Source organism: Caretta caretta, chromosome 1 (assembly GCF_965140235.1).
Source record: "Caretta caretta isolate rCarCar2 chromosome 1, rCarCar1.hap1, whole genome shotgun sequence".
Taxonomy (NCBI): Eukaryota; Metazoa; Chordata; order Testudines; family Cheloniidae; genus Caretta; species Caretta caretta.
The window spans coordinates 282,651,284-282,678,724 of NC_134206.1; the positions used below are offsets into that span (position 1 = coordinate 282,651,284).

The window sequence follows — 27,441 nt, forward strand, 5'->3', positions numbered from 1 at the left end:
AAGAAAAGCATAGTCAAGTGCTCAAAGTATAGGCTTGGGCAGCAGGTTAGATTAAACTCTAACCCTAGCTCAAAAACGAATTCTCTAGGATGTGTTGGATTATTATTGATGATTATTATTTTGTTATTATGAATGATTATTAATGATTATTATTTGAATCATGGTAGCTTGTAGGGGCTCAAGGTCTATCGTGCTCAGCACTTTGCAGACATGTAACAAAGAAGAGAGTCCAGTCCCCAGAGAGATCACAATCTATGTGATAGGATGCAACTTGAGGAGAAAACAGACAAGCTGGGTGAAGAATGGTGGGAGGATGAGGTAACAGAGCTGAGCACAGAAGAAGTCAGAGACAGAACAGACGTCATTTGCCTAATCAGTGACAGATGGGAGAGATTTGTGGGAAACATGGCAAAAGTAGGTTTAAGGAGAAATGTATGAAAGGATAAGGAGGCAGCTTTATGAATATTGATGCAGAGACTTGCCCCTTGCATAGAGGGAGGTATAAAGGTTTCTGGGGGGAAAGTGGACAAGTTTGGAATGAAGGCTACCAGCACTGTCACAGCAAAGTGGAGGGACAAAAACCTCCATAAATTAGCTTATTTGATAATCTCATCTGATGGGCAAGTTTAATTTTTCTTCCTCAGTTTCTTCATCTATAAAATAATGATAATAACCACTGATAAGGACTGTGGGAGAATAAATTAAAGTTTGTAAATTTAACTGAAAAATGAAAAGTGATTTGTACTGGTGATATGTAACTGCTAAATATTATTATGACAAGAAATATGACAATAAAGTAGTATATTTTCTTCTGTACTATTGCAGGAAAGGGAAAAATCAAAGCACACATGCACATCTTATCAATTTCCAATGCAGGACTATAATATGATGTACAAAATCATCCAATTGAAATATACAGTATGCTGTCGCCAAGTAAACATTTTGTATTTGTTAAATAATTAGCAGCTCTAAGTAGCCCTGTCAGAGTAAATCTGTAATTATCTAGTTCGACTGACTGTAAGAAGCTAAACAGTGTCTTGGATGTACTGTATCTCTACAACAGGTTTAGATGAATAGTTTAAACCAAAACATTTTCACTGTATTTATTTCTTGGATGTGTAGTGTTATTATTTATGGGTTCACTTTCTGAAGATGTTTGCTATACTTTATCATGTAAATGCTATAAACTTAGCTATGTCATTGCTACCCATTTGTTAAGATCACATCCTCTTAGCGTTTACCTCCAATCAGCTTACTGAACCATATTCAAAGTCTACAGAAAACAGCTGTTATACACAGGACCTACAAAGATGGAGACAAACAGTGCTTAATGCACCCATGGAGCCACATCTATGAGTGTCAATAGTGGTTCACAACTAGGACTGCCATTTCTGAGGAACAAAACAAACAAACAAGCAAAAACTACATCCCATAGCCCATAAAACTGGACAGCTGATTCTCAGCACTCTTACAGATTTTCCAAGATTTACCTCAAAAGAGATGATCTGGGGAAAACTTGAACAGATTGGAATCCTAGTCACAGTCCATTGCCCCCAATTACCTACACATACACACACCTACATGTGTATGCACATGAGCATGAGTGAGCAAACAGATTATTGCTGGCATGTCCTGCCTACTGTGACCCACCCACAGTATCTCTGTCTTTGTCTACAGTCCCATGAAGTGCACCACTGAAGATCACTGTTCTGTATAAAGTCCTCTTAGATGAGGCCCTGACTCTACTGCATTATGGAAAGGTAGTTTTTGCACTGTGGCTTGGATGTTGAATGGCTACGGAGGGAGAGATGGGGAAGGAGTGAGAGAAAAAGGACTTCATTCGTTGATAGTGACTGTTGTATAGGTCCTTAACACCAGCAATCTAATCCTTATCGCGGAGTTCTTTAAGGCTATCCATGTGCTAAGTGCTAAGACAAATCACTGGCCACGCCAATTTATTTATTGTTATGGAATCAATAAAAAACTACCAGTGATAATGTATTCATTCTGGAACTTTAGATTTTTGCTTTTGATACATTTTCTCATTCTGAGACTGATGGACAGTATGGGCTTTACCATGGCGCCAGGCCCTTACAGACCCCTCTAACCCATCCACATGGCCGGGTCTGGCCCCTTGCCCAGGACAATCCAGGGCCCAGGCCTTGATGTGTGAGTTGCTCCCAGCTGGCAGGTCCCGCTTGCCTATAGAAGGGCTAACCACCCAGCAACCAGTCTCCACCATGCAGGCAGGGTTGGTGGGCACACCCGGGCAGGCTCTTGAGGGAGCCCAGCACAGGCAGGTCCCCCTCCTGATACAGCCTGGCTGATTGCGCTGCTCCTGAGGGGCCGGAGCGATCCCCGCCCCGGGACTGACCCTGGTGTGCTGCTGGCTCAGCCCGGCTGACACAGTCACCTCCCAGCAGGCCATGGGTCTCTGCGGGGCCTGTGGAGGGGTGCTGGCAGTGAGGGAGTGAAGGGTGCTGGACACTGGGGGGGTGGGGCAGGTTTGTGTGTTTTGGGGTGCTGGGATAGAGGGGTCTGTGTGGGAGTGCTGGTCAGTAAGGGAGGTCTGTGTGTGGGTACTGTGAAGTTATGGTGGTGGAGACACTGAGCACTGTGGGGGGGTCTGTGGGCAGTGGGGCACTGGGCAGTAGGTGGTGATGTGCAGGGCACTGTGCAGTTATGGTGGTGTGTGGGGGGGGGGTCTCTGGGCAGAGCCTAGGGGTTTGTGGCAGAGTCTCTGGGCGGTGTGGCGCTAGGCATAGGAGGGGGGTGTGCTGAACGGGGGTGTAGCATGGTGCGGTGCACGGGCCTGTCCCCAAGGGGAAGAGGTGCACTGGCAGTGCAGGGCTGGGCGGGCCAGTGTGCGACTGGTGGCTGCCGGTTTCTAAACAGTGTCCTCGCACTGGGCCTGGGCGGGGCTACCCCAGCTGCACCCTGCCCCTTTGCCCTGGCGGGCCCCTTGCTCTGAGGACCAATCCCCTGCACCATGCCCCATTGCCCCCATAGGGATCCACAAATACGTTTGGCGCCAGGCCTACAGAAGGTTAATCCGGCCTGATGATGGGTATTTTTTTGTCCAGGCAATGGCAATTAAATCCAGGTATACTTCTAGCACGAAATACAGTACATCTAGTGCAATAACTGTACAGACTGACAGTCAGAAACGCACTATTCTCTATTAGCTAAGGTAGGGGAAAAATACTCTTTCCTAGATACAGAGGCATTTCACATATTTAGAACAGTATTTCCATCCTTTACTTAATTCTTTTGCCACCAGCAACGTGCCTCTTATATACTAAATAATAAAATACACCTTCTCATAATATGAATCAGGCTGAAACCCAAACAGTGCCCTTCCTTTTCCCTTAATATTGCAGAACACATGCTATTTTGTTTGAGAAAACATAGAGGAGTTAGAATTTGAGCTATGTGAGGGGAAAATAGCTCCCAAACTCACTGATTTATGGGAGCAAGGGCCACAATTTAGTCTGAACGTATAAATGGCTGATTTTAAAAAGACTTAATTCTTAGGCTTTGACCTTGGATGTCAAAGTTTATCACACAGCAAACTATTCCTCAGGAGTTATAAATCTCTGGCTCTCTGGGTTTAAAATGGTAATTGCTGCCAGAATCTTAAGTACAGTGATATAAAGAGAGCAGCTTTAATAAATCATTGCCAGAGCAGCAGCCAATCATCCCTCTTTATTCTCCAACATCCTGAAGCTCTCTCATTTCCCATAAATGTCAGCTTGAGTGAAAATCAGAGGAAACCAAAACTCAGAGCTACTAACTGGCTAGAGCTACAGAGAAAAAGAACAAAAACACAACTGTCAGGCAGAAAATCTGAGAAGAAGACAAACCAGCAGCATGGCACACATACGCTTGCAAATAAATTACTACACTGACAATGTTTGAGACTTCATGGGCAGCTAAATATGAAAATAATATGAGCCACGGGCACAAATGACTTCAACAGAGAGAAAATAAATGTTCCAAAAAATCCTTTCCCCCCCTTTTCTAATAGATGATGACATCTTTCAAGTCAGAGAATGAACTACTGAGAAAAAGATGAAATACAAAAACAGTCTGGACAGCAAAGCCTGTTTCAATGAACTAGGTTCCTGTCCAGTTTATGAACTTCTGCCCTCCTCTTATGTTCAAGTATAATTTTTTTCCACCCACTTTGCAAAGCTAAAGTCAGTTCTTTGAATGTTACACATCAAGGGCATTTGTCAGGATGTTAAAGACTCATTTTCAAATAGAATACATGCAACTATCTTTTGTCGTTGTCTTTTGTCTCTACTGTTCCGTCCTTATCTCAATACTGCATAATAAACATATTCAGTATAGAGTGTAGGATATTAACCAAGCCACCCTCATTAATGCATGGATGTCATGCTCATTCCAAATGGGAGAAGAATAACTCCAGCAGGCAGAAGATGGAGTTCTTGTGAAACTAGAATTGAAGACTAAAAAGATTACTTGTGTACTAAAATTCCCATAGACAGCGGTGTGTGTACATAAGTACATATTAGGTAGGTAAACGAGGACATAATTAGAACCTGAGGGGGGATTATTCTCATATACAAAACAAGAAAGTGAAAATAGTTTGTCTCTATATTTATCAGAAAGCCAGAATGGGGTGAAAAGGTAAAAGGGTAAAGCTATATATAAAAGCTGCATTACTAGTGAGCTACAGTTCCACAATCAAAAGATCAGATGGTGAAATTCTTTAGGTGAGGATACAAGAAATAAAAGAAAAAAAAATAAAGGAGAGCATCATCATGAATTTTGTTAGACCAAACCTCATAATACTTATGGGGATTGTAATACCAAGAGAGATACCTGTTGAGTAACAAATTCAACCAAGCTTATATCATCAAATCGGTTCCTAAATTAGGTAGAAGAAAACTTTATGACCCAAAAAGTAGGGACTCCAGCTAGAAAGGAAACCATCTTGGACTTTCTTTTTACTAATATGGAGTAATTGATGGAGAACATGAAAAGAATTAGAGATGCTTGAGATTCAGTACAGTAAGGAATGAGCTTATGGAACATAGCAGTACCATGATATTACATGTTAAGAAATAATATTTTGATGAATTAAAATATTTAGCAAGTAAAGTCCAAGTATTAAAAATCACTAGCACCCAAGAAGGCTGGACAATCCTACACGGCACCAGCGAAAAGATGCCACAGACTTCAATTCCTCTTAAAAGAAACATGCAAGGAACAAGAAACGGCCCATGCGACTTCACAAAAACCTGCTGAAAGATCAGAGCTTTTGAAAAAGTCCTGTATCGAAAATGCAAAAGAGGGAGGCAACCAATTAATAATATACACTCAGTCAAGTCTTGCAGAGAAAAGATAAGGGCAGCAAAGAAGCATCATGAAGTAACACTATCCAAATGGGAATACAAAAGGCTTTTATAAATATATCAGAGGAAAAACTAGTGCTAGACAGAAAGCAAGCCCATTAATAAATGAGGAGTGGGTTTAAATTAATGATAACTCAAAAATAGCTGAGCTAGTGACCTCCTTTTACAATCTGTCTTTAACAAGAAAAAATAGTTTGGCAGACTAACTCATTGTACCAATAACCATTATTTTTGAAAAGTCAAGGGAAAGAGTTTGCTAGAGAAAAACTGAAGTAATACTCATTTTCCAAAAAGGAAGGGTTGATTCTGTAAATTCCCATCCAACAAATACATTGATTTTATGTTTCTTTCACAAGGAAAAAAATATTGAGACACAAAAATACTGATTGGTTTTAACCAGTTATTTTTGTTTATTCATTTATCCGGTTGAATACCAGGAATGAAAGTCTCTGGCCCATCTTAGTTGCAGTCAGCACATAATGAGAAAGATGGGGGTAGAGATAACTTTATGTCCCTTTTTGGGTCCCCAGACACTGGGGGCAGTAGGGAATTTAGGGTGGCTTTAACTTCCCCTGGGCTGCCAATGGCCTTAAAAGGTCATTCTGGCACCTGAGGATAGCTGGAACACAGACTCAGTCACATCTCCTACACTGTAGCTTTCATGGCAGATTTGGCTGTTCCTATGGTTCATTCGTCATTCCTCTTCCACCACAGGGACCCAGTGTACCTATGTGGAAGAGAGCCACAAAGCTTGCATTTTCTCATCATAAAAAGGGATTTACTTGCATAGCTGGCAGCCCTTAAAATAGCAAAGGATAACGTACTTAGAAGGGACGGGGCTGAGGTGATGGTCCTGACCCTAGTACACCAGCTAGTGCCAAAAGGGCAGCTGTGATGGGTGAATACCATATACCTTGTGTACATATGTAGCATGTGCCACTTTGAAATATGCTTTCCTGCCAATATCTCTTCATTATGTCTCATGCAAACCTTCAATTATTACCAGTGGGAGACTTGTGGTGGATCAAGAGTCACCAAAATCCTATTTTCCAGCCCTGGACTACAATTATAAATATAATCTGGCATTTCCTCGCTCTGAAGTCAAGTACCAGGACTATTTGCCCCCACTGCATTCTGTTTGCTCCCTTTCAGTGTTTAGCCTGCTGGAGAGTTGACTTTCCTATATACATTGGTCACTTTTACAGACTTGCCACTTTTGCCTTAGATAAATAGAGAAGCATTCACAGGATTCTCTCTACTTACTGTTATGAAAACCTAGGGAATACCATGGTAACCTTGGTGAGGATTTGGGAAGTTTTTAAGGGTGACCACTGTACTGTGCGTAGCACATGATTTCTCCTTTGAGAAATGAAAGGACTCTGGGGTTCAATGGGTCAATGGAGGGTCGGCTTTTTATCTATTTTAAAGAGACAAAGGATGAAAATGTAACCATAACACCCATTCTTATCTACTAAAATACACCACTATAACATTCTCATGAGATTCACCTGGTGAAATCATAAAAGACTCTTCTAAAACCACAGTGGTGCCACATATTCATTCTTTAATCTGGATCTTTGGCTGTCTAGAATCCTTATTTATTCTCTGATCACGAAGAGCAAGAGGCTGGAAAGGAGAGCAGGATTCATCTCTGGTTGGGTTTCCCTAAAGAACAAAGGCTGCCAGGGTATGCACATTAATTTATTAATCTCTCCTAATGGACTTCTTGAGGGGCAAGTGAAAAGAGAAAGCCATTCACTAAATCTACAACTGTCACATCCAGCATCTTGAACTAACTGCACATCATGCAGCAAGACGTGGCCCTATGTACAGTAGAAAATTTATACTGTGGCACACCATGGGTGATTTTTTTTTAATTCAAAAGATGTTTTTCACAAGAGATTCAATAGAAGTCAGTCAATCTGTGAAGATATAGTGGTGTAAAATTCCTACTGGTGCCTCTCTATGTTTAAAAATGCATATGCCTAATGCATGTCAGCCAAATCTTTGCATTCTCTCTTATAACTTAGTTTTATTCACAGTTCTACTACGTAATTCTCCATAGTACAAGTCATTGGAAAATTAGCAGTTTGTTATACCTACCAGTTTTTAATGGAAATCTCGTCTTCAGGACACAATGAACACTACTTGTTTATTGCTAAATTATCCTATCTTTTTTTTTTCTTTCCACATTAGCATAGCTATTAGCTAGTACATGGCCTCACTGCTTCAAATCACAAACTGAAAAATCAATGTGTGAGATAATTAGATGGAGTTGATGTTACCTGTGGTTTATGCTAGACTTGTATCACTAATTCTAGCAACATACATATTTGAGACTCCAGAAACTATTACATTCCACAGAATGCAGCCTTGCCACTTGAATGAGAAGTGCTGGTTTCCCAGCAACTGCTGGCTGATGCACTTCAGCACTGCAGTCTTATGATCAGAAATCAATTTGGGGTCTTGAAGTGATTATAGAAATATAATCTTGATCAGCAACAGCAATAAAAAGGTAAGACAATTTTTCATGAAAATGAAAACATTACTAGCAGAAATACAAGAGGCCCCCTGATCATCACGTAGCTCTTATGTGAAAGCAGCCTCAACTTGGCACTGATAATTAGTATCATTATGAAAATTTCAAGCTAGATCATGAATGGTGGCTGAGAAACACTTGGCAAGGCTGAGGAGTTGTGGGAGCAAAGGTGGCTCTAGATCATCTTTGCATTTTCCTTGATTCTGGGGCTGACTGGGGGAGAGCTGACTTTCAGTGTAATTTAGAGGAGCCTCAATGTTGCGCGAAGGCTACATCTGCACTACAGTCAGGGGTTGTAATCTGCAGCTCATGTAGATATACCCATGCTATCTGTAATCTAACTAACTAGCTCACTAAAAATAGTGATGTTGAATTTGCATGGGCTTCAGTGTAAGCTGTGCTCGTGTTGATAGCCCACGCTGCTGCTATTTTTAGTGAGCTAGCTAGATTACAGCTAGTGCAGGTATGTCTATATGGCCGTGAATTACACCCCAGCTGCAGTGTACACATAACATAAATTATGCCCAATTGCCCATTACCCTAGGGGCCATTCCGGCTTCCGGGCATCACCATGCATCCTGTCTCCAAGGAGAATTCCCTGCACTGGAATCCAGAAAATCTGCTACACCTTATGTATACTACCCAGTGTATACTTCCAAAGGGGAGTCCACAGGGAGCTGGTTAAGGATGCTTTCTGATTTCTGTGCTGCCAGAGTGGTGTAAAACAGTTGGAGAAGCACAACGTAAAGTAGAAATGCTGAAACAAGGATATATGGTTATTCTCTTTATTTATAAAGTCAAGGATTGCACTGTTCAGTCACATTAATGCACAGTGGTTTGCGATCCGGGCGATGAAAGTCAGGCCTAGAGTTTTTTGTTGTTTTTAGGAAGACTCGCCAGGAGTCACTGATTTTTTAGGAGGGGAGAGAGGGTTGGTAGGAAAATGCTACTTCATGAAGCTGTTTTTTATCATGGTTGTGGTGTGCCTGCAGTCAGCATAACATTGATATTTAGCACTTACATAGCACTGCATTACAGGGCAGATTTTCCCATACTGTGCACCAATGGGAATGTAAGGGAGTCAGGGAGGTGGTGGTTATAGTTCCCTGATTCTGCATGCTACTCAGCACCAGTCCTGGCCATGGCATGCATTAGTATACTCATGGGACCTTACACCAGATGAAGGTCAGTGAAGTACAGAGTAGATACAACACACTCCTACCTAGGATATAGGGTTGGGTGACGGGGTGGCTGGTGCAGGAGTTAGCTCAAGTTTTATGTCAGTGGAGAGTTTCCTTCCACCTCCACTGAACTCTCTTTTGAAGCAGACTTAAAATGTGATGACAATTCATTGCAATTACAAGTAGGTAAGAGACTTCATAGCAATGAAGCCCTGCACAGCTGGAATTTAAAACAAACAGTAGTACTTAAAAAAAAAAACCTCGCCTTTTCTTTAAAAAATGGGTTTGATTTTTTTTTTAAATCAGAATTTGCCTACATTCTCGGTTACTGTGTTTGTGGCCTTAATGTTTTTACACAAGACACAAAAACAAGGTGAGTAATAAGATCAACACTATCATCTAGCCAGTGGTAACATCTTATTTCCAGGATGTCAGTTATCAATAACAATAATGCAATCAACAAGGATTACAATACCAACCGTGACCCAAGGTACTATATAGCACATGAAGCTGCATGAAGCACTCCAATAAAAATTATAAGCATAAATAAATAGATATGATTAAGTTTAAATATAAACAAAACTAATGACTAGCTAAGAGCAACCACATTCCAGACTGGGACAATAAACCAATTAGAAGCATATTTGACCTTTTTCTGCAATTTATAATTGGAACAGTTTATAGAACACTTTAAGTTGCTCTCAACAGTGTCTAAAATTAATGAAAAACAACATATCTGATACACACTAAACAAACTCAACCTAAGACAATATAATCTTTTCCTAGCACCTCTACTCATGTGAATTATGGGTAAAAATGGAACTGTATCACATCCTTTGCATTTTAACATCTTGGATAACTGTCCTTTCCCTAAGATGAGGGGGAGAGAATTGCTTGCCTACCAGCAAAAATTCTCCTCAGGCAGCTTGGCGGATTTTGCTGGCTTTTGTCTTTTCCTTGAGCCTTTTGCCCAGTAGCTTCCCTGGAATATATATTCAGTTGCAGCCTGGGTCCAATGATTCCTCCCCTTCAGTTGAGGGTGTGGGCCTCTACCTTTGAGTGAGCCTAGAATTGTCTGACTCAGTACCTGCAAATAGTCCACTGGAATATATTCTTGTAACAAGAGTGAAAGGAGTATCTGAATAATTCCAAGAAAAGGAAGAACTCCTTGGATTCAGCAGTACGTTTTTAACATAGAGGCCTTGAAAAGCTTGTTTCCTCACCTTTAAAAAGAGGGGCATTGAACCTCTGCGTATTCTGGAACTTTTGGTGCCAGGATTTTTACCAGTGGTTCTCCTCCCTGTGAGGTTACCGGAATTTGGCCAAGACCTTCATCTATTTGTCATCCTTTAGAGAGTCTGAATCCAGAGCCAAAGTCCAAAAGATAATGCCTTGGAGCAGAAGGGTATCACCAAACTCACCAAAATAGTCTGTGACAGGCCTATGATCTCTCCCAAACTTTCTGTCAAAATGATCTTTTAGGGAATGAAAGTTTCCTCTGTTAGGCCAACTAATTTTATTCACAGAGGGACTGCAATATCTATATTTGGGATGTCTCACAGCTTCCCAGAGGAAGACTATTAAAAAACAAATTCATGCATTGCTTTAGATTCTCTGGCAATGTCCTTATAGAAATTAATAGAGGAGGCCATTAGATTATCTAGCTTGACCTCCTGTATCTCACAAGCCATTACATTTCACCCAGTTATCCCTGTATTGAGCCTAATAACTTGTATTTGACAAACCATATCCTCCAGAAAGGCATGATCTGAAGCTATCAAGAGATGGAGAATCCACCACCTAATTTGGCAGTTTGTTTCAAAGGTTAATCACCCTCACTATTAAAATGTGCCTGATTAGTGATTTGAATGTGTTTGGCTTCAACTTCTAGCCATTGGTCTCTTCTTATGCCATTCTCTGCTAGATTAGGGAGCTTGTTTATATCCAGTATTTTTTTTGCTGTGAAGGTACTTAAACACTGTAATCAACACCTTAGTCTTCTTCTTGACTAACTAAACAGATTGAACTCTTTAAATCTTTCACTGTAAGGCATTTTTTCCAGCCTCTTGAATACTTTTTGTGGCTCTTTTCTGTACCTTCTCCATTTTTCGAGTATCCTTTTGAAAATGTGGACATCAGAACTGTAAAAAACAACATTCCAGTATCGGTTTTACTAATGCCATATGCAAAGGTAAATCAGCGCTCTACACCTGCTCACTACTCCCTTGAATATACATCCAAGGATTGTAGTAGCCCTTTTTGTCACAGATGGGGGCTTCTTTCTGGACTTGAACTGCCTCTTCCCAGGGAAACCAATTCTCACAAAATTCAGCTGTATGGACACCATTCCACTAAATGTCTGTGCCAAAAACAAACAAACAAACAAAAACAAAAAAAACCACCCTCCTCTACTGCGAACCACTCAGTTACAGCAGAAAGATGAGTGAGGGGCAAAGTCATGGAGACCCAGGGATTTATCATCCCCTGCTTCCCAACCTGACTGCATCTTGCTCTGGACCTTTATTTCTGCCTGGGCTCAGTGCTAGCTGGTCTGCCTCCCTGGCCCCTAGCCAAGAAGGATGTAGCCAACTGGGGAAGTAATGGGGAGGAGAAGACCTGGTCTTCATCCCTCTCTTACTTAGACTTCCCAAATTGAAGGCCACTAAAGCATTTCTGGTCCTTCCTACATTAATGTACTCTTTGCTGAGTCTCTGCCTAAGTCAAGGCAACTCCCACATAGGACATGCCTGGTGTCTGTCTGGGAAAGGCACTGTATCTTGTAGGTTTATCCCTCCCTCACTGCAGGATCCAGAGGAGGCCAGTGTCATTTATATGGAGGCTCCCAACAGATCCCTTCCCTGAGGATTTTCCTGAGGATGCCCATAGAACTCTTCAGAAAGGTGTCACAGAAAATATAAAATAGCCCTGGCTTTATCATCATTCCCTGGAAACTTCTGTGGGAACCAGAGGGAGCCAGTGTCTCTTACAGGCCTGCCATTGGTTTACCCACCCCTGTCCCCAGTCCACCCAAATCCACTTTCTCCCACAGAAATCCACACTTTCTTCCAGTTCTGGACCTATGCACAGCAAGCTCCAGAAGGTTCTGAGGAGGTGAGTGGGTGGTGCCATGAAGGTAGTCATCTGCACTCCTGCACAGATCCACCTGTGGACAGTCCCTTCCCCGCTTGTATCTGGGTGGGGGGGGGGGAAAGAGAGTGGTGAAAGTCCCAATCACTTGAGACTAAACTGACCAATAGGAATATGCACTAAATGACCTAGTAATGTTTTTCATCATGTGATTTCTTGTTCAGTTCCTTTCCCCAGCAATTTGTTCAATTTTATTTGATTTATTTAATTTCATTTATTTTTGGATAAGGTAATATACTAGTGTCTGATTTAAAATTGTAGGATATTTTAATTGGGCATGCTCTGCTCCTGCCTTCTGACACCCCAGACACAGTTCAGACTCCACCGATTAGGTATCCACACTGAGCAGTTTATTACAGATCTTCGGTTAACACCTTTACAGTTCCATACAGCAATACTACTTACAGCAGTGATACTCAGACTGAGGCTTGGGAGCCACAAGTGGCTCTTTAATGTGTCTCCTGTGGCTCTTTGCAGCACTTGATATTAAAATATTATGTGATTTAATTATTAACCTATCGAAGATATTAACCAATCAAGATGCTTTTACTATATTCTCCAATTATAGAATACTTGGTCAGTCATTTTTGCTGTGAGAATTATATATAATTCTCACATTTCACATGGGTGTAATGTATACATATATATAATGTGTGTGTGTGTGTATATATATATATATATATATATATATGTATTAAATGAAACAATGAATTTACACTACTGTGGCTCTTTTAGGTAATGTTGATCTCTAATTTGGCTCCTGAACCACTGAGATCTGAGTATCAATGATTTACAGTGTCACTTATACCATCACCCCTTCCCCAAGGGCCTGAGAGGGGAAGAGGTCTCCCTTCCTTCAGATTTCTCTAAACTTAGGCTCAGTCAGCCCTGCTCCTCTCCTTGTACTTTCTTCTTGTGCCAGTCCTCAGCTGATGGGCTAATTAATCCCTTAGCATGCCTAACCTGGTTAGATAATTACATTCGGTTCCTCCCTCAGACCTCTCTGGGGGATCTACTTAATGTCCGAGTGATCAGAGTGCTGGCTCACCTGTTACTTCCAAGTACTTTATCACAGATATGTTAAGCAAAAAACCCCAATCCTCTAAAGTATATTGCTAAGATTTATTTCCAAATTAAGCACTTTGAGGAATGAGAAATACCTATACTGTCAATTATTGTTGTTCCCAAGGCAATGCAATTCTTTTCAAAGCTACAAACTCTTTTAAAATTGAATGAAGCAATTTTTGCTTTCATGAGTTTACCCACTCAGCGTCCACCCTTTTCTGTTCTGTGCTTCAATCTGAAATATTCTGGACCATAATTTCTCCCACGCAAATAACTAAGGAAGTTAAACCTCACAGCCAAAACACACTGGAAACCTTTTAACACCTTTTTCTTTTAGGAGAGTTTAAATTAGGGAAAAGTGTGTTTTTTTTAAATTTGATACAAAGAAAGTTTATTCTTTTAAATGATTCGATGCACTTAGCAGGTTTGAATTATGAATTAATTGTATCCTTTGGTACAAAAGATTTTGTAAAATGCATTGCGGGTTCCGTTATTAATTTTGCACATCTGATCCTGCTTAAATTGTTATGACAATGTTTTGTTTACATATGGCAAGGAAATCTTTGAAGGCTTAATATTTTAACAATTAGATACAGATGAGATTAATGCTGTAACTTCAAACGAAAACAAACTCCAAGCATACTGATGTACCAAATATTTGTCTGTTAGGAGAAGTCACCACAGGGGAACCAAAATAAGGGCAGCAAGTCTCCAGAACCTCCTTTATGAAAAAGGATCATCTTTTCCTTTCTTGATCAAGAGAGACTCAGAAGTGACACAATTTAGATTTGAAAAGTAGAATGTGATAGAATTGCATGGAAAGAAACCTTTCAAAGAAAGAGGTGAACATATTAGTATTCTACAGAGAGTATTACACAGTGAGTGATGTTCTGTACATTGACTGGTGGCTACTCTCTGTGATGTATCCTTACCAAATCACAGCTTCATGGTTTGTCAACTTGGACAATGACTGTACCAAACTTCCTGGGCTGAATAGCCTTTTCTTATTCTGAAAATGTAAAGGTTTTCATGTTCCATAACCTGTTCAGCCTTGTTGACGTGTTAATTCTTTTCACTTTCACCTAGTTACAAATACTGCATGATAATTTCTCAGCCTGGATCCTGGGAATCATTTTTACTTCTAATATATAGTGGGCAAGTAAAATTCCACCATAATTTGCATAATTTGCTTTGCATCATAATTGCCAATCCAAAGTTCATTTTGAAAACATACATTACGGACATATTGTAATTTTCCTACCGGCCTCATGTATGGAATAGCATCTTATTGTCATGTCCCAAAAGTAGTGCATGAAGCGAATTGCAACTCAAAGTTTACGTCTGTCTACACTGCACACACGGCAGGGTGTAGTGCACATACTCATTTAGTCCCCTAGCATGGGTATAAATAACAGTCTGGACCATGGCAAATAGAATAAAGACATGCCTGAAGGGTATGGATATGTACATACCCTACATTGCTCTCTACTTGCCCAAGTCATGCCTCTCCAACTACATTGCTATTTTTAGCAGTGTAGCATCCACTGCCTCCCTACTGCTGGAGTCTTTCTCCACTGCACTGAAAAGCTCCGGCAGCAGGGAAAGGCTCTGGAAGCAGGGAGAGATTCTGGCAGCAGGGAGCTGCTGAAGCCTTTCCCCTCTGCCTCCCTTCTGCCAGAGCCTTTCATTGGCACATATAGCTACACACCACAATGTGGATGCTGCCTGCTTTGCACTGTGGTGTGTAGCTACATGTATGTTACATGACAACTCCAGTGGTGTGCTGTGTGGACGCAGCTAAAAGAGTCACAACCTGCCTTTCAGTTCTATACCTGCTCCAACAGGGACAGCCCTATGCTCAGAGCAGTGCACATCCTCCAATGTCCTGACCCAGTGTCTTGGAGGGGCATTACTAGGGCTCCATCATTTCCTAGCCCCACCCACCCCTCATGCACCTGGAGGGGTGGCAGAGGTGCAGTACAACATAGCTAGTTGGCACAAGGGAGCCTTATGTCCATTTTTACCTCCCCCCTACATGGGTGTTGCAGGATGGGCCAAGATCTGGCCCTTAGTTTTACTCATAATTTCCCATCATTTGTGAATTCTACTTAAGCTGCCAAATACAAAATGTTCCAAGACACTGATTTCTAGCCAAAAAATCCACAAGAGAGATTTTCAGTGTTTTGAATAAGCCTACTTCCTTTGAAGAGGTTAATTTCAAGAGTCATGCAATGGTGTTCTCCTTGCCTGCCACGCATGCATATGTTTATTTAAGCTTAGTAAGCAGTCAATCAGTACATAAGCAGTTCTTAAACATATAGTACATAAGCAGTTCTTAAACATAACATTTTTAAGGCAGGAGAGCAAGACATTTTGTTTTAATAATCAAATATTTTTCTCTAGGAGGAAGCAGGTATCTCTGAGGATTATCAATACCTAAGGCAAAGTAGAGCAAAAAGTAGGTTGGTGATCCATTCTTTGGGCAGATATTATTGTATCCCATATAGTAAACCCTGAAAAGCTCCCAACACAAAGAGACACACAATTTTTACAAGGGGCTAATGAAGTAATTGTCTAAAATAGATCATTTTTGTAATCTTTCAGAGCTGTAATCTCAATTCTACTTAGTACAGGGTATGCTCTCCAGTATAGGTCTTTGTTAGTGGCACAACAGCAGAAGACAATCATCAGAGAAGGCCAGCTCCCCAAGTCATCAGTGAAACCAAGTCAGTTTACAGAATATAGTGTATTCCCTGGCTTCTGGAATCAAATGCATACCACACCAAAGAGAATCAAATTAAATCTTTATATAATTAAACCTGGAGTGTTCTTGTGAGCAGTCAAAAGCTTGCTCCCATCTCATTCTTCTAATTAAAGACAGACAGTAAATCATTCTTTTCCCCTTAGTAATTAGTTACAGTAGCGGACCAGAAAGATGCTGCTACTGAAGGTGTATTCAAGCACTCTGCATGTCTGAGAGAGTCTTCATCATGCATACTGATATCCTCCTTAGAAATAGTAGGTTACACTCAAAACAATCCCATCTACATTCTTCCTGAAAGGAAATATTTGCACTTTGTTAAAATATAATGAAATCCAGCCTCACTGCAAATAATTTATAACTATTTAAAATAAACATTGAGTTAAGCAGAAATGAAGAATGCAAATAGAATGCATATGACACTAGTAAATATGTCCATACCACCCACTCTCTAAGGGTAGATTAAACGGAATGTACAATGGATCAGCTGCAAATGGATGTCTCTCATCTTAATGATCCTACAATAAGTTAAATGGTTTAGCCCATTTAGCATCATATGAAAACCAATTCACTTCCACTCCTTGCAGAAGACTAAAAAGTTACTTCCATATATGGTGACAGGTTTCAGAGTGGTAGCCGTGTTAGTCTGTATCAGCAAAATAACGAGGAGTCCTTGTGGCACCTTAAGAGACTAAAAAATTTATTTGGGCATAAGCTTTCATGGACTAAAACCCACTTCATCAGATGCATGGAGTGAAAAGTACAGTAAGCAGAATATGTATTATAGCACATGAAAAGATGGGAGTTGCCTTACCAAGTGAATTACCCCTTCTTGTCAACTGTTGAGAATAGGCCACTTCCCCCTTAATTGAACTGGCCCATTAGCACTGACCCCCCCACTTGGTAACGCAACTCCCATCTTTTCATGTGCTATAATATATATTCTGCTTACTGTATTTTTCACTCCATGCATCTGATGAAGTGGCTTTTAGCCCACAAAAGCTTATGCCCAAATAAATTTGTTAGTCTCTAAGGCGCCACAAGGACTCCTTGTTGTTTTTACTTCCATATATGTCACTTTCACAAATCTGAACCAGCTAATTAACTGATATTATCTCTTTCTGTTACTATTTAACAAAAACAGAGAAAGAGAAAACTTCATTTGTTATTCATTTCCCATAAATAATCACTTGCAGCTCATTCTTGTTTTGAGCTAAACATCTGCCATCTACTTTTCTTTCCTTTTCAATGTAATTTCCTTATGTAAGCTTAACATCAGCAGACATTACATTGCAGGTCTGTGACAGTTTAACAAACTTATGACAGAATATCAACAGCACTGTTTATATTGTTGATATTAATAAGACATTTGAACTTAAATATTTAGTGTTTTGGTTTGTGTTTCTGTTGATTGGTATAAAAATTTAAAGCAACCAAAGAAAGAGTAGAATCCCACAAAAATTAGATCAAAGGTTGCTTTATTTTATTCATATTGACCAGGTTCTTGCTTTTGAAAACATGACCAAGGACACAGTAATAGTCAATCAAAGTAAAATGTCCTTTCTAAATTAATATAAATTTACAAATCATGCTAAAATAAAACTTACTATTGACTTATGTTTACGGTGTTGTTGTAGCTGTGTTGGTCCTGGGATATGAGAGAGACAAAGTAGGTGGTACGTTTTACAGGACCAACTTCTGTTGGTGGAAGGGACAAGCTTTCAAGATTAATTTATGATCTTTTAGAATACATATTCATCCACAGTGTCTTTGTACGCTTAATGACTTAAGGTGTCAAAATAAATCAACAGCACTGATTTGACAGGATTTATCTATCAAACATGGGCTGTATAAAAACATGTGTAGATTTTATATAGTTTAGCATAGCACTGCTGGTTTATAGAAATATTATAAAAAACCCTAAAATATGTATTGAAAAAGATACTCCTAGCTGAGTATTATTTTGATAGCATAGCAACAACATATGCTAAAATGAGTAAAGATTTACAACAGAGACTATGGAAAGGCAAGATGATTTGAAAATAATGAACACAAATGATAGAAGAGGTTAACAGTAACAGATGCTGAGAGAAATTTTGGAAGATTAAAACTGATGAAGAAAGCAATAATAGTAAAAAGAAAGTTTTATATTTAAATTATACCAGAAGATGGGTTCTTTAATTATGTTTTTCAGGGATATCAGGATAATAACAGCAAAAGTACTGAGGTTATTTCACTGTTACTGTGACCTTAGGCTATACAGTGTACTACAAAATCACAGCCATGAAAAATTATGAAAACAGGTCACATGATCTGGTAAATCATGCCAGTTTTCAAAACTAATATAATGACCTTTTTTGTTGTGTGCCATAGTGTACCAATGCCAGATGCACTCTGTGATGAAGGCAGATGCAGCAGAGGAATGTCAAGCTGTAATGCAAAGAGCAGTGGACTCGTAGTTGGTAGGGTTCCCAGTTTTGCCTGAGTAAGGCCTGTTGGATTGGGCAAAAACCAAACATTTATTCACTGATTTATTTACCTATTATTTCACAGACCTGGTGTGATTATTTTTATTAATGCTGTAGAGATCACAACCATCAAAGGCAGGAAAGAGGTTAAATGAAAAGGCAACAGTTACAGTGTTAATATGAGAGAAGAGGGGTACATTAATCAGATTAGTACTAAACAAGAGGGACTCACGGAAGAAGGCACAGAATGATTACAGGACTGAAATATAAATGGCAAGCAGGAGTGTCCCGAGAGGCAGATGACTTTTATGGTATACCGAACACCTATGTGTAGACAAACAGTCCAATGAGTAAAATTCCAAATAATATCAATGATTTCAATGTAGTGACCGACATTTTGAAAATGAAGTGTGTAGGGGAAACAATCCATGTCACCTACTAAAATTTGAAGTCATCATTCATAATCCTTTCTGCTCCTAACAGAACTGTATGTTGTGAAACTGGGTTCACAGTTCAATCCCCCAAACTTCTTTTTTAAGAAAATACAATATTCTTACTCAACATTCATCTACTCAAGCAAATACTGGGAAAGACTCATAGTCAGCCAGGCAGGAAGTTAGTTAATAAACTGCAGGCAAAATCTGGATTTATTTTATTATAATTATAATTAATAATGTATTATGGTGATTATGGTTTGGCTGAGAACAAACAACAGGGCAGCCTGAGCTGAGCGTAAAATGACTGCCAAATCCTCTGCACAAGTAACAGATGGTACAAGCATTTTAAGGAAGCCCTAAACATAAGAATGCTGAAACCATGTGAAAAGGGGTTCATGTCAAGCACAGTGCAATAAAAATGCATTCGAGCTGGGTAGTGACCAAGGCACATAAGAGGTACATTCATGGAGAACCAGCCACTTAACTTCTTGGACGTGACCCCAAGCACATGGCTTAATTTATGGAGAGATTCACAGAGATAAAATGTAACTAAATGGAATGCTTGGCCTGAGGTCTGGCACATTACTGAGAAAGGATAAAGTTAAAGATAGTGTTGGAGGAAGAAAGATGGGGTGACCCACTTCTGCTGATTAGTGTGAAAGTAAGGAAAATGTCATAGCTTTTTGATAGAGTGAGCCAAATTCCATCCTGAGATAAGTAGAAACAACTTGATTGACTTATAACAAGTTTGGATTTGGCTACAGTCGGGCTTTTTATTTTCTGGCTACACAGAATGGCTTGCAAATCATTATCACTCACTTCTAAATTATTTTTCTACTTTCCAGGGAATTAATTAATTCTGTTTTCTTACATCTAACCTGCTTTAGTTTATATTACTTCCAAAAAGGTTCAAACTTTAAGAATGCACCTCAGATGCTCTCCTAGTGAATCCCAAAAGGCAGCAATAAGAGTCCAGGGTAGAAGGGCAAGATGATAAATAAAAATATAATTCAATCACAGAAGGACCACCAGCTACACACAAATGCACACCCACTTCAAAAGATTCATCTGCTCAAGCTGGAACTTTGCTTGCACCTCAGGAAAGACAACAGCAAATGATCCATGCAAATTGGACTTTAAAGATAAAAAGTGTCCAAGTAAGAAAATCTACAATACAAGAACCATGGGACTATCTTAAATTCTGCTGTTTCCAATGTCTCTTCATCCATTTTTCTGAGCTGATATGAATCATACAGTGAAATGACCTGCTATAATGAATCTTTTGAGAGTTTTGTGTATATAGCATTATGTAAGCAACTCTTGAACTCTGACAGACATATTGGATGTTCATGTGTTTAAACTTGTTATAATGTTATGAACAACCTATAAGTTATTTAGAAAGAACTCTTTCATGCTAGGTTTCCACATGGGTTGGTGGGAAGGGGAGAACCTTCCTCCACTAGTTGGCTGTCTGAGAATCCCAGGGAAAGAGGCAGAGGCCAGCTGTAGTTGCTTACTGAGTAATCATTAACACCGTAGGACTGCTTCTCCTCTTCTTACACCACTGTACCCAGACTGACTTCAGTGCAGTGAGTCCTCTTTTAGCCATGTATGTGAGAGGAAAATCAGATCCAGTGCATGCATCTGTCATAACTAGCATTTTCCCCAAGAGAAACCATTAGCCCACCTGGCTGGAGAGCACTGCCAACTGAAGAATACAAAAAGTCATAAAGGATACAAAGGAATTAAAGGTTTCAGGGAAAACCCAAGTGCAATTTCCATCAGGAACTTGGAGGCACTTTCAGCAAAAGTTGTTGGCTGTAGTAATGGAGAGAATATAGAAAAAAGCCCTTCCTGGATGCATGCTAATGTAAAATATCTATCGGCAGTAATGTCAAGATATTTTCTCTCTGCACACAGCTGCCAATGAAGTGCTTTCCAACTAGGTGGGCAGGGGCAAAAAGATCATGCAGTAACGTCATGAAAGAGGCATTATGGCAAGGCAACTGGTACTTTACTCTCTCTTAAGGAGCACATATATGTCCTTCATAACCTCAAAAGGCAGATATATAGGACTATAGACCTCCCACCTAAGTTCCCTGTAGAAGCTATTCAGTGCCACACAGGTGCTCGAGGAACCCGCCGGGGGACCTGCTGCAGCTGTGGGAGGGGCGCCTATCCTCCAGCCCCAGAGCTGCTGTGGCACAAAGAGGCGCCTCTCCCCCCCAGCCCAGGTGCTGCTGCGGTGAAAGAGAGCTGAGGGGAGTTCTCTCTCCCTGCCGTAGCCCCTGGGCACGCTCCTGTACCCCAAACCCCTCATCCTTGGCCCCACCTTAGAGCCCACACCCACAGCTGGAGCCCTCACATCCCTGCACCCCAACCCTCTGCCCCAGCCCTGAGCCTCCTCCCACACTCTGAACCCCTCAGCCCCACCCGCACCACATGAATTTTGTTATGGGCATAGATATGAAGGTGATGAGTCACACATCACCGCCATATTGGTGCACATAACAAAATTCATTCCACACCTCGGTGGGAAAAATTAGAGTGAGCACTGCCTCCCACATGAAAGTATAGCATGTAAGTGGTAAGTCAAACCTTAATATAAAGTCTTTTTCTCCCTCAGGGTATGAAAGTAATATCCACAACACTATTTGAGGATAAAAATCAAACTGTAAGTACGCTCACTATGATAAAGTATGGAAATCCATCCCACCAGTCAGAGCAAGGGTCACACGGCAAAAACTTGCATTGTTTTTTCCACCTAGGCTTAGTCCACCTAGTGCACATTGTTGAAATGCACAATAGTTTATTTTCATTTCGTTAGAATGATCAAACACAGCTCTCTTGTGCATCAGCTTCCATTTTGGCAAACATGAGTTCTGTGGTCACAAGAACTCATAAAACCAAACAACCGTTTTTGGCACTTGAACATCATATTCTCATTCTGCCTGGTGGCATAGGATATACTTACAATACATATAAAAAACTAATATGAAGGGCCATTATTAAAGTTGCAAAGTTAGGAAATGCCAAAATTAAGGTTGCTCAGGCAACCTTAATTCAGCCCCCATGCGTATATGCATTATCATATAACCTTTAATTACATGACCACTGACTATTTTTTCCACAGAACCCCTGCCTTATTTAGTGTTCAGGTGGAACTTAGTGATCAGCAATTCAATATTTTATTTTCTTCTTATTGTTTAATGTCTGGCTCTGTGCCTTATTTACTGGGCACTATTCGAACGCTGCTCTGAAGACAGAATTATTAATTTCCCCAGGGGCTTTTCTATGGTGCTAATCATTATAGTATCTGAATGTTTCACAAACAAGTTAATTTATGTTCACATCTGTGAGGCGAAAGGGTGGTATTATCCCCATTTTACAGATGGCAAACTGAGGCACAGAGAGAGTAAGGTAAAAAGTTTCCACTAATTTTGTATTCCCAATTTAAGATGGCCAGGACCTCATTTTTTCAGGTTATTTAGCATTATACAGCTCTTTATATGTCCAGAATACATCTCCCATTGACTTCAGTTGTGAGTGCGGAGTACTTTTGCAAATCAGACCACAGAGTATCAAATCGGCACCCAGAAAATGAAGAACACACAAGGAGTAGTGACCTGTGAAAAGTGTGGTTTAAGGGACTTGCTCACAGCTACTCTGCTGGAGTGCGGGGATAGAATTCAGTTCTCTAGGGCAGCATTCAAGTGCCTTGACCATGAGACATTCCTTTGTCTCCCTGAAAACCCCTGCCTCATTCACTAGACACCTTCCAACCTCTTGAACAAATGAAGCAAGAGTCTGACAGACACTGTCTCCTTTACTACACACCCCGATTCATCCCTAGAGCAGACTGATCCTGTGCACTGAATGAGGCTAAGGCTTTTCAAAAAAAAGGTCACCATAATTTTTTTAACATGGGGAAAAAATTGTGTTCAGTCCAAATGGTTAAAATTTGGCAAACAGGTAATTATAAGAAACTGAAAATGGTCTTATAATGGCAAATGTCTAGCAACCTTAATAACTGGAGCTGCAGCCAGTCCCCCTGAATAATATAGACAAGCAAAATATTTATGTACATAAATAGTATATAGAAGACATCCACACATATATTACGAAACACAATTTCTAGAGGTGTTCACAAACCAAAATCCCTGACTGGAGTCGAGAGCTTAGAAAGCAAGGAAAATCTGGACCCTCACTCTACAGTGGATTTGAGCTAAAAACCTGGGTCAGATTACTTCTGAAATTTTGTGTGGTTTGAAATTGGTATCTGAATGTTGCAGCGTGGGCCCATCTCTAACAATTTTGAATACCTAATGCTAAACTCATCCTGTCTCTCCCATCTTCCAAACTCTCCATCCTTTTTCTTACACATGAAATTTAAGCTGCTTCTCCTCACAGTCAAGGCTCCACACAAGTCTATCCTGACTACATCTCATCTTTCATTTCCTCCTCCTCCCTCTCTATTGCCTAAGACAACTCCAATCAAATTATATATATTCCTCTCCTACTCTTTCCTTTGCATTTCCTTCAATGCTTGGAATTCCCTTCCTTCCCTAAATGAACCTCTCTTCTTAGATTCCTCTTTAAAACAAACTTCTTTGGCAAAGTCTATCCATGGTAATTCATTTACAAAAGAAAAGCACTGAAAGAAAAGTAACCGCACCTCCAGATTAAAACCATCTTTTTGTACATTATATGTATTCGTTGACTAATCCAGACTGTACGAGCCTTGCATCATGAACATGTTTTCCTCAGACAATTTAGGAAATTATAAATAATCAGAAATCCCAAGGATGGATTGACCTCATAGAGTTGGAGGTCATGGGAGCTGCTTCAGCTAATTTGCTGGGTTTGCAAAACCAGTACAAATTTGTGAATCTTTCCCGCCCCCTGATAAAACCCTCTCTTTGTTTCCCCTAAAGTGAAACTTGATTTTTAAAAATTGGACAAAAACCACACCCTGAATTCTCAACACTGCCAAGCTCTGCAGCTGGATTTTGTCTCTGGAATGGTCTGGACTAAAATCCAAGCTCTGAACAACTCTGAGCTCTGCAAAAGATGGGTTATGAATTTAGACCCAGACTTGGTGGCTTGAGTCCATCTCTGAAAAACATATTTTTTGGCTAAAGGAAAAGGGATATAAGATCCTCTTCTCAACGAGGCTTGCACAAGTGAATCTCTGGTATACATGCTGGGATGGACTGTGCCTGGATTTTGCACAGGTGCACAATGAGAGGATGATGCAAGGAGTCTTCTCCCTTGTTGCATGCCTGTACAGAAGCTAGTTATAACTTCAGTCCCTGCATCCACAGAGGCTGCTTTCTTCTAGCATCCCTGGGGGTACAAGGTAGATGGAGAGCTGAGCAGAGTTGACACTACAGCTCTCCATGGAGCATTTGGCACTATGCTGCTCCAAAAGCAGGGGGGTGGCCATCTTGCACAAATGAGTCCTGTATATATTGCTTCCTGCCCCCAGCTCTGCTCCTTCCCTTCTCCTCCTTTTCCCTGTGTTAGCTTTTCACTTTGCCAGCTCTGTGCGCCATTTTCACTCTATTTGTTTTTCCCATGTATCCCTGTTTACAAGACTTGCCATAAAAAATCATCATGTCCTATTTCGGAGAGTTTAACCCCCAAACTGCACCCCCATTCTGGACTCCTTGACGTTCTTCCCCCATCCTCACAAAATGGATTCTTCCCCCATGTTCTCTTCCTTTTGACAGACTCTTGTTCCCAGGTAGACGTTTTTCCCCGCTTACTGTGGCATTAGGTCCTCTCAATCCTGAGGGCTAAGATTCCAATGAGCCATGAACCCTGCCGTCATCCACTGCTACTCAGGAATAGCTTTGAAATGCTGGCAGGTCTGAATGATGATCAGACCTTGTCTGTAAGCTCCGATAGTTTTTATAGAAAAAAAAGGTGTTACCTGTCAGCATCCACTGTCACATCATGCACCCCTCTTTGGATTACGTCTCGGGAGGCAGCTAGGTCTGGTATTCGGTTCAGACTTCTTGTATACAGGTTGAGTCCTCCATCTGTCATGTACCTGAAAATAAATGTCTGGCCAATCAGTAGGAAATGGAAACATCTGGCAATTATGTTTTGTTCTACAGCTAATGGGCTGTTGAATTCAGAGCTCAAAGTAAAGATTTTCCCACCTTATAATACTTTTGTATTAATATTATCAGGGTATCGCCTTTCATCACACTGTCTCCCTCACAAAGAGATTAGCCTCTGCCGCCACTCTTGTTATTTCTCTAGGATTTTTTGCCTTGTTTGTGTTTAGCACAGGAAAAAGAGTTGTGTTAAATCTTACAATATTCCAGGTCCCTTCATGAATCTGTCTTGCATTTTACGATGCTGGCTGAAGGCAATAGCACCAGAATTAAGAAAAAGCATAGCCCTGATAAAAGCAAGCATTTCCATCTGAAAGGGTGAACAGAAGACAGAGCTTACGAATCTGACTTTACAGTCCTTACTCTGGTGCAATCAGATAGTCAGCTATGCCAATAGTCTTAATTGTGCTCATGAAAAATGGAGGCTGGCTTTTAAAAATTTGACCATTTATGCTGTCATCTTTCCATGTGGTGGCTTCATACTGCTTTCTTCATGTTGTACTGAATGAAATTTATAAGGCTAAAAATTACAGCAACCAGTGTGGTGCTGCTTAATGTAAATCACTAAAGACTAATTAAAGGTGATTGAACTGTAAGCCGCAGCAAGAATTTCTGAGATTCCTACCTAAAACTCAGTCATATCTTTAGGGGCTCTATGGTCTTTAATTAAGCACCACCACAAATCTGTGTAACCCTCAAGATCTATGCATTACTCTCCCAAGAGACCCTATTATCATATTGCCTTGTCTCCCATGCTCCCCCTTTCCTCATCCCATTCCTGGGTTGTTGTGTCATCCTGTTGTTCTTGTCTTAAGTGTAAGATCTTCGGAGAAGACGCTACTTTTGTATAGCATCATGCAGCTGTATGATACTCTACAAGTAATAATATCAGGCCAGTTGTATATTGGTTCAGTCCCTTTTGAGTCCCTCTGAGAGCTGTTCTTATTTAAGCCAATTGCCACTGGGTTCATGGGGCTAATACAGCAGCCTGGGATTATCAGAGCACATGGCCACTTTGCCAGCAGCCAGGAAGAGGCGGCATAGAAATGGCTATGCCAATTGTATGCCACTGAAGGATCCGCCTATGCTAAAAAGATCCTGCCATGGCTAGCTAAGCTGACTTTTGAGCAGCTTGGCACAGATATTGCACCGCCAAGCTGCTGCAGTGCAGGCAAGGATCGTGGCTTTAGTTTGTGAGCCCCTATGTACTTTTTGGCAAGCGATACCTAAATTCTGCAGCAATTTTGAGTATACTAAAATGCGCTGGGGGCGGGAAGGAAGGTTGTTGTTTGATTTTTTTTTAATTAAACATGAAAACATCCACAACATATGTCCCTTTGTTAAGAAGTCGTTCCCAATCTGAAAAGTACTGTAAATGTGCAACCCCTTGGTTTCAGGCAGTCTGTTTGAAGACTCCAGAAGATAGCACTGTGCTGGATTATGTTTGATTCACACATGGAAGGTTTCCCTCACAACCATAGACGTTAGGTTTTTTTTTTTTTTTTTTTTAATGAAAGCTTAGATTCTGGAGCAAATTTATGGAGCAGGTGATGAATCATAGAATCATAGAATATAAGGGTTGGAAGGGACCCCAGAAGGTCATCTAGTCCAACCCCCTGCTCGAAGCAGGACCAATTCCCAGTTAAATCATCCCAGCCAGGGCTTTGTCAAGCCTGACCTTAAAAACCTCCAAGGAAGGAGATTCTACCACCTCCCTAGGTAACGCATTCCAGTGTTTCACCACCCTCTTAGTGAAAAAGTTTTTCCTAATATCCAATCTAAACCTCCCCCACTGCAGCTTGAGACCATTACTCCTCGTTCTGTCATCTGCTACCATTGAGAACAGTCTAGAGCCATCCTCTTTGGAACCCCCTTTCAGGTAGTTGAAAGCAGCTATCAAATCCCCCCTCATTCTTCTCTTCTGCAGGCTAAACAATCCCAGCTCCCTCAGCCTCTCCTCATAACTCATGTGTTCCAGACCCCTAATCATTTTTGTTGCCCTTCGCTGGACTCTCTCCAATTTATCCACATCCTTCTTGAAGTGTGGGGCCCAAAACTGGACACAGTACTCCAGATGAGGTCTCACCAATGTCGAATAGAGGGGAACGATCACGTCCCTCGATCTGCTCGCTATGCCCCTACTTATACATCCCAAAATGCCATTGGCCTTCTTGGCAACAAGGGCACACTGCTGACTCATATCCAGCTTCTCGTCCACTGTCACCCCTAGGTCCTTTTCCGCAGAACTGCTGCCTAGCCATTCGGTCCCTAGTCTGTAGCTGTGCATTGGGTTCTTCCGTCCTAAGTGCAGGACCCTGCACTTATCCTTATTGAACC

The 27,441-nt window shown here is 40.8% G+C and overlaps 1 protein-coding gene across 11 annotated transcripts in view; it reads right to left on the bottom strand.

Annotated features, from left to right (window-relative positions):
* The window catches only part of NAV3 (neuron navigator 3), a 778,536-nt gene that overhangs the window by 120,652 nt on the left and 630,443 nt on the right, over nt 1–27,441 (bottom strand). For all 11 annotated transcript variants that reach the window (XM_075124347.1, XM_048835702.2, XM_048835701.2 and 8 more), the window contains one exon: nt 24,915–25,034. In XM_075124347.1, coding sequence (XP_074980448.1) covers nt 24,915–25,034 — 120 coding nt within the window. The remainder of the gene's footprint in view (nt 1–24,914; nt 25,035–27,441) is intronic.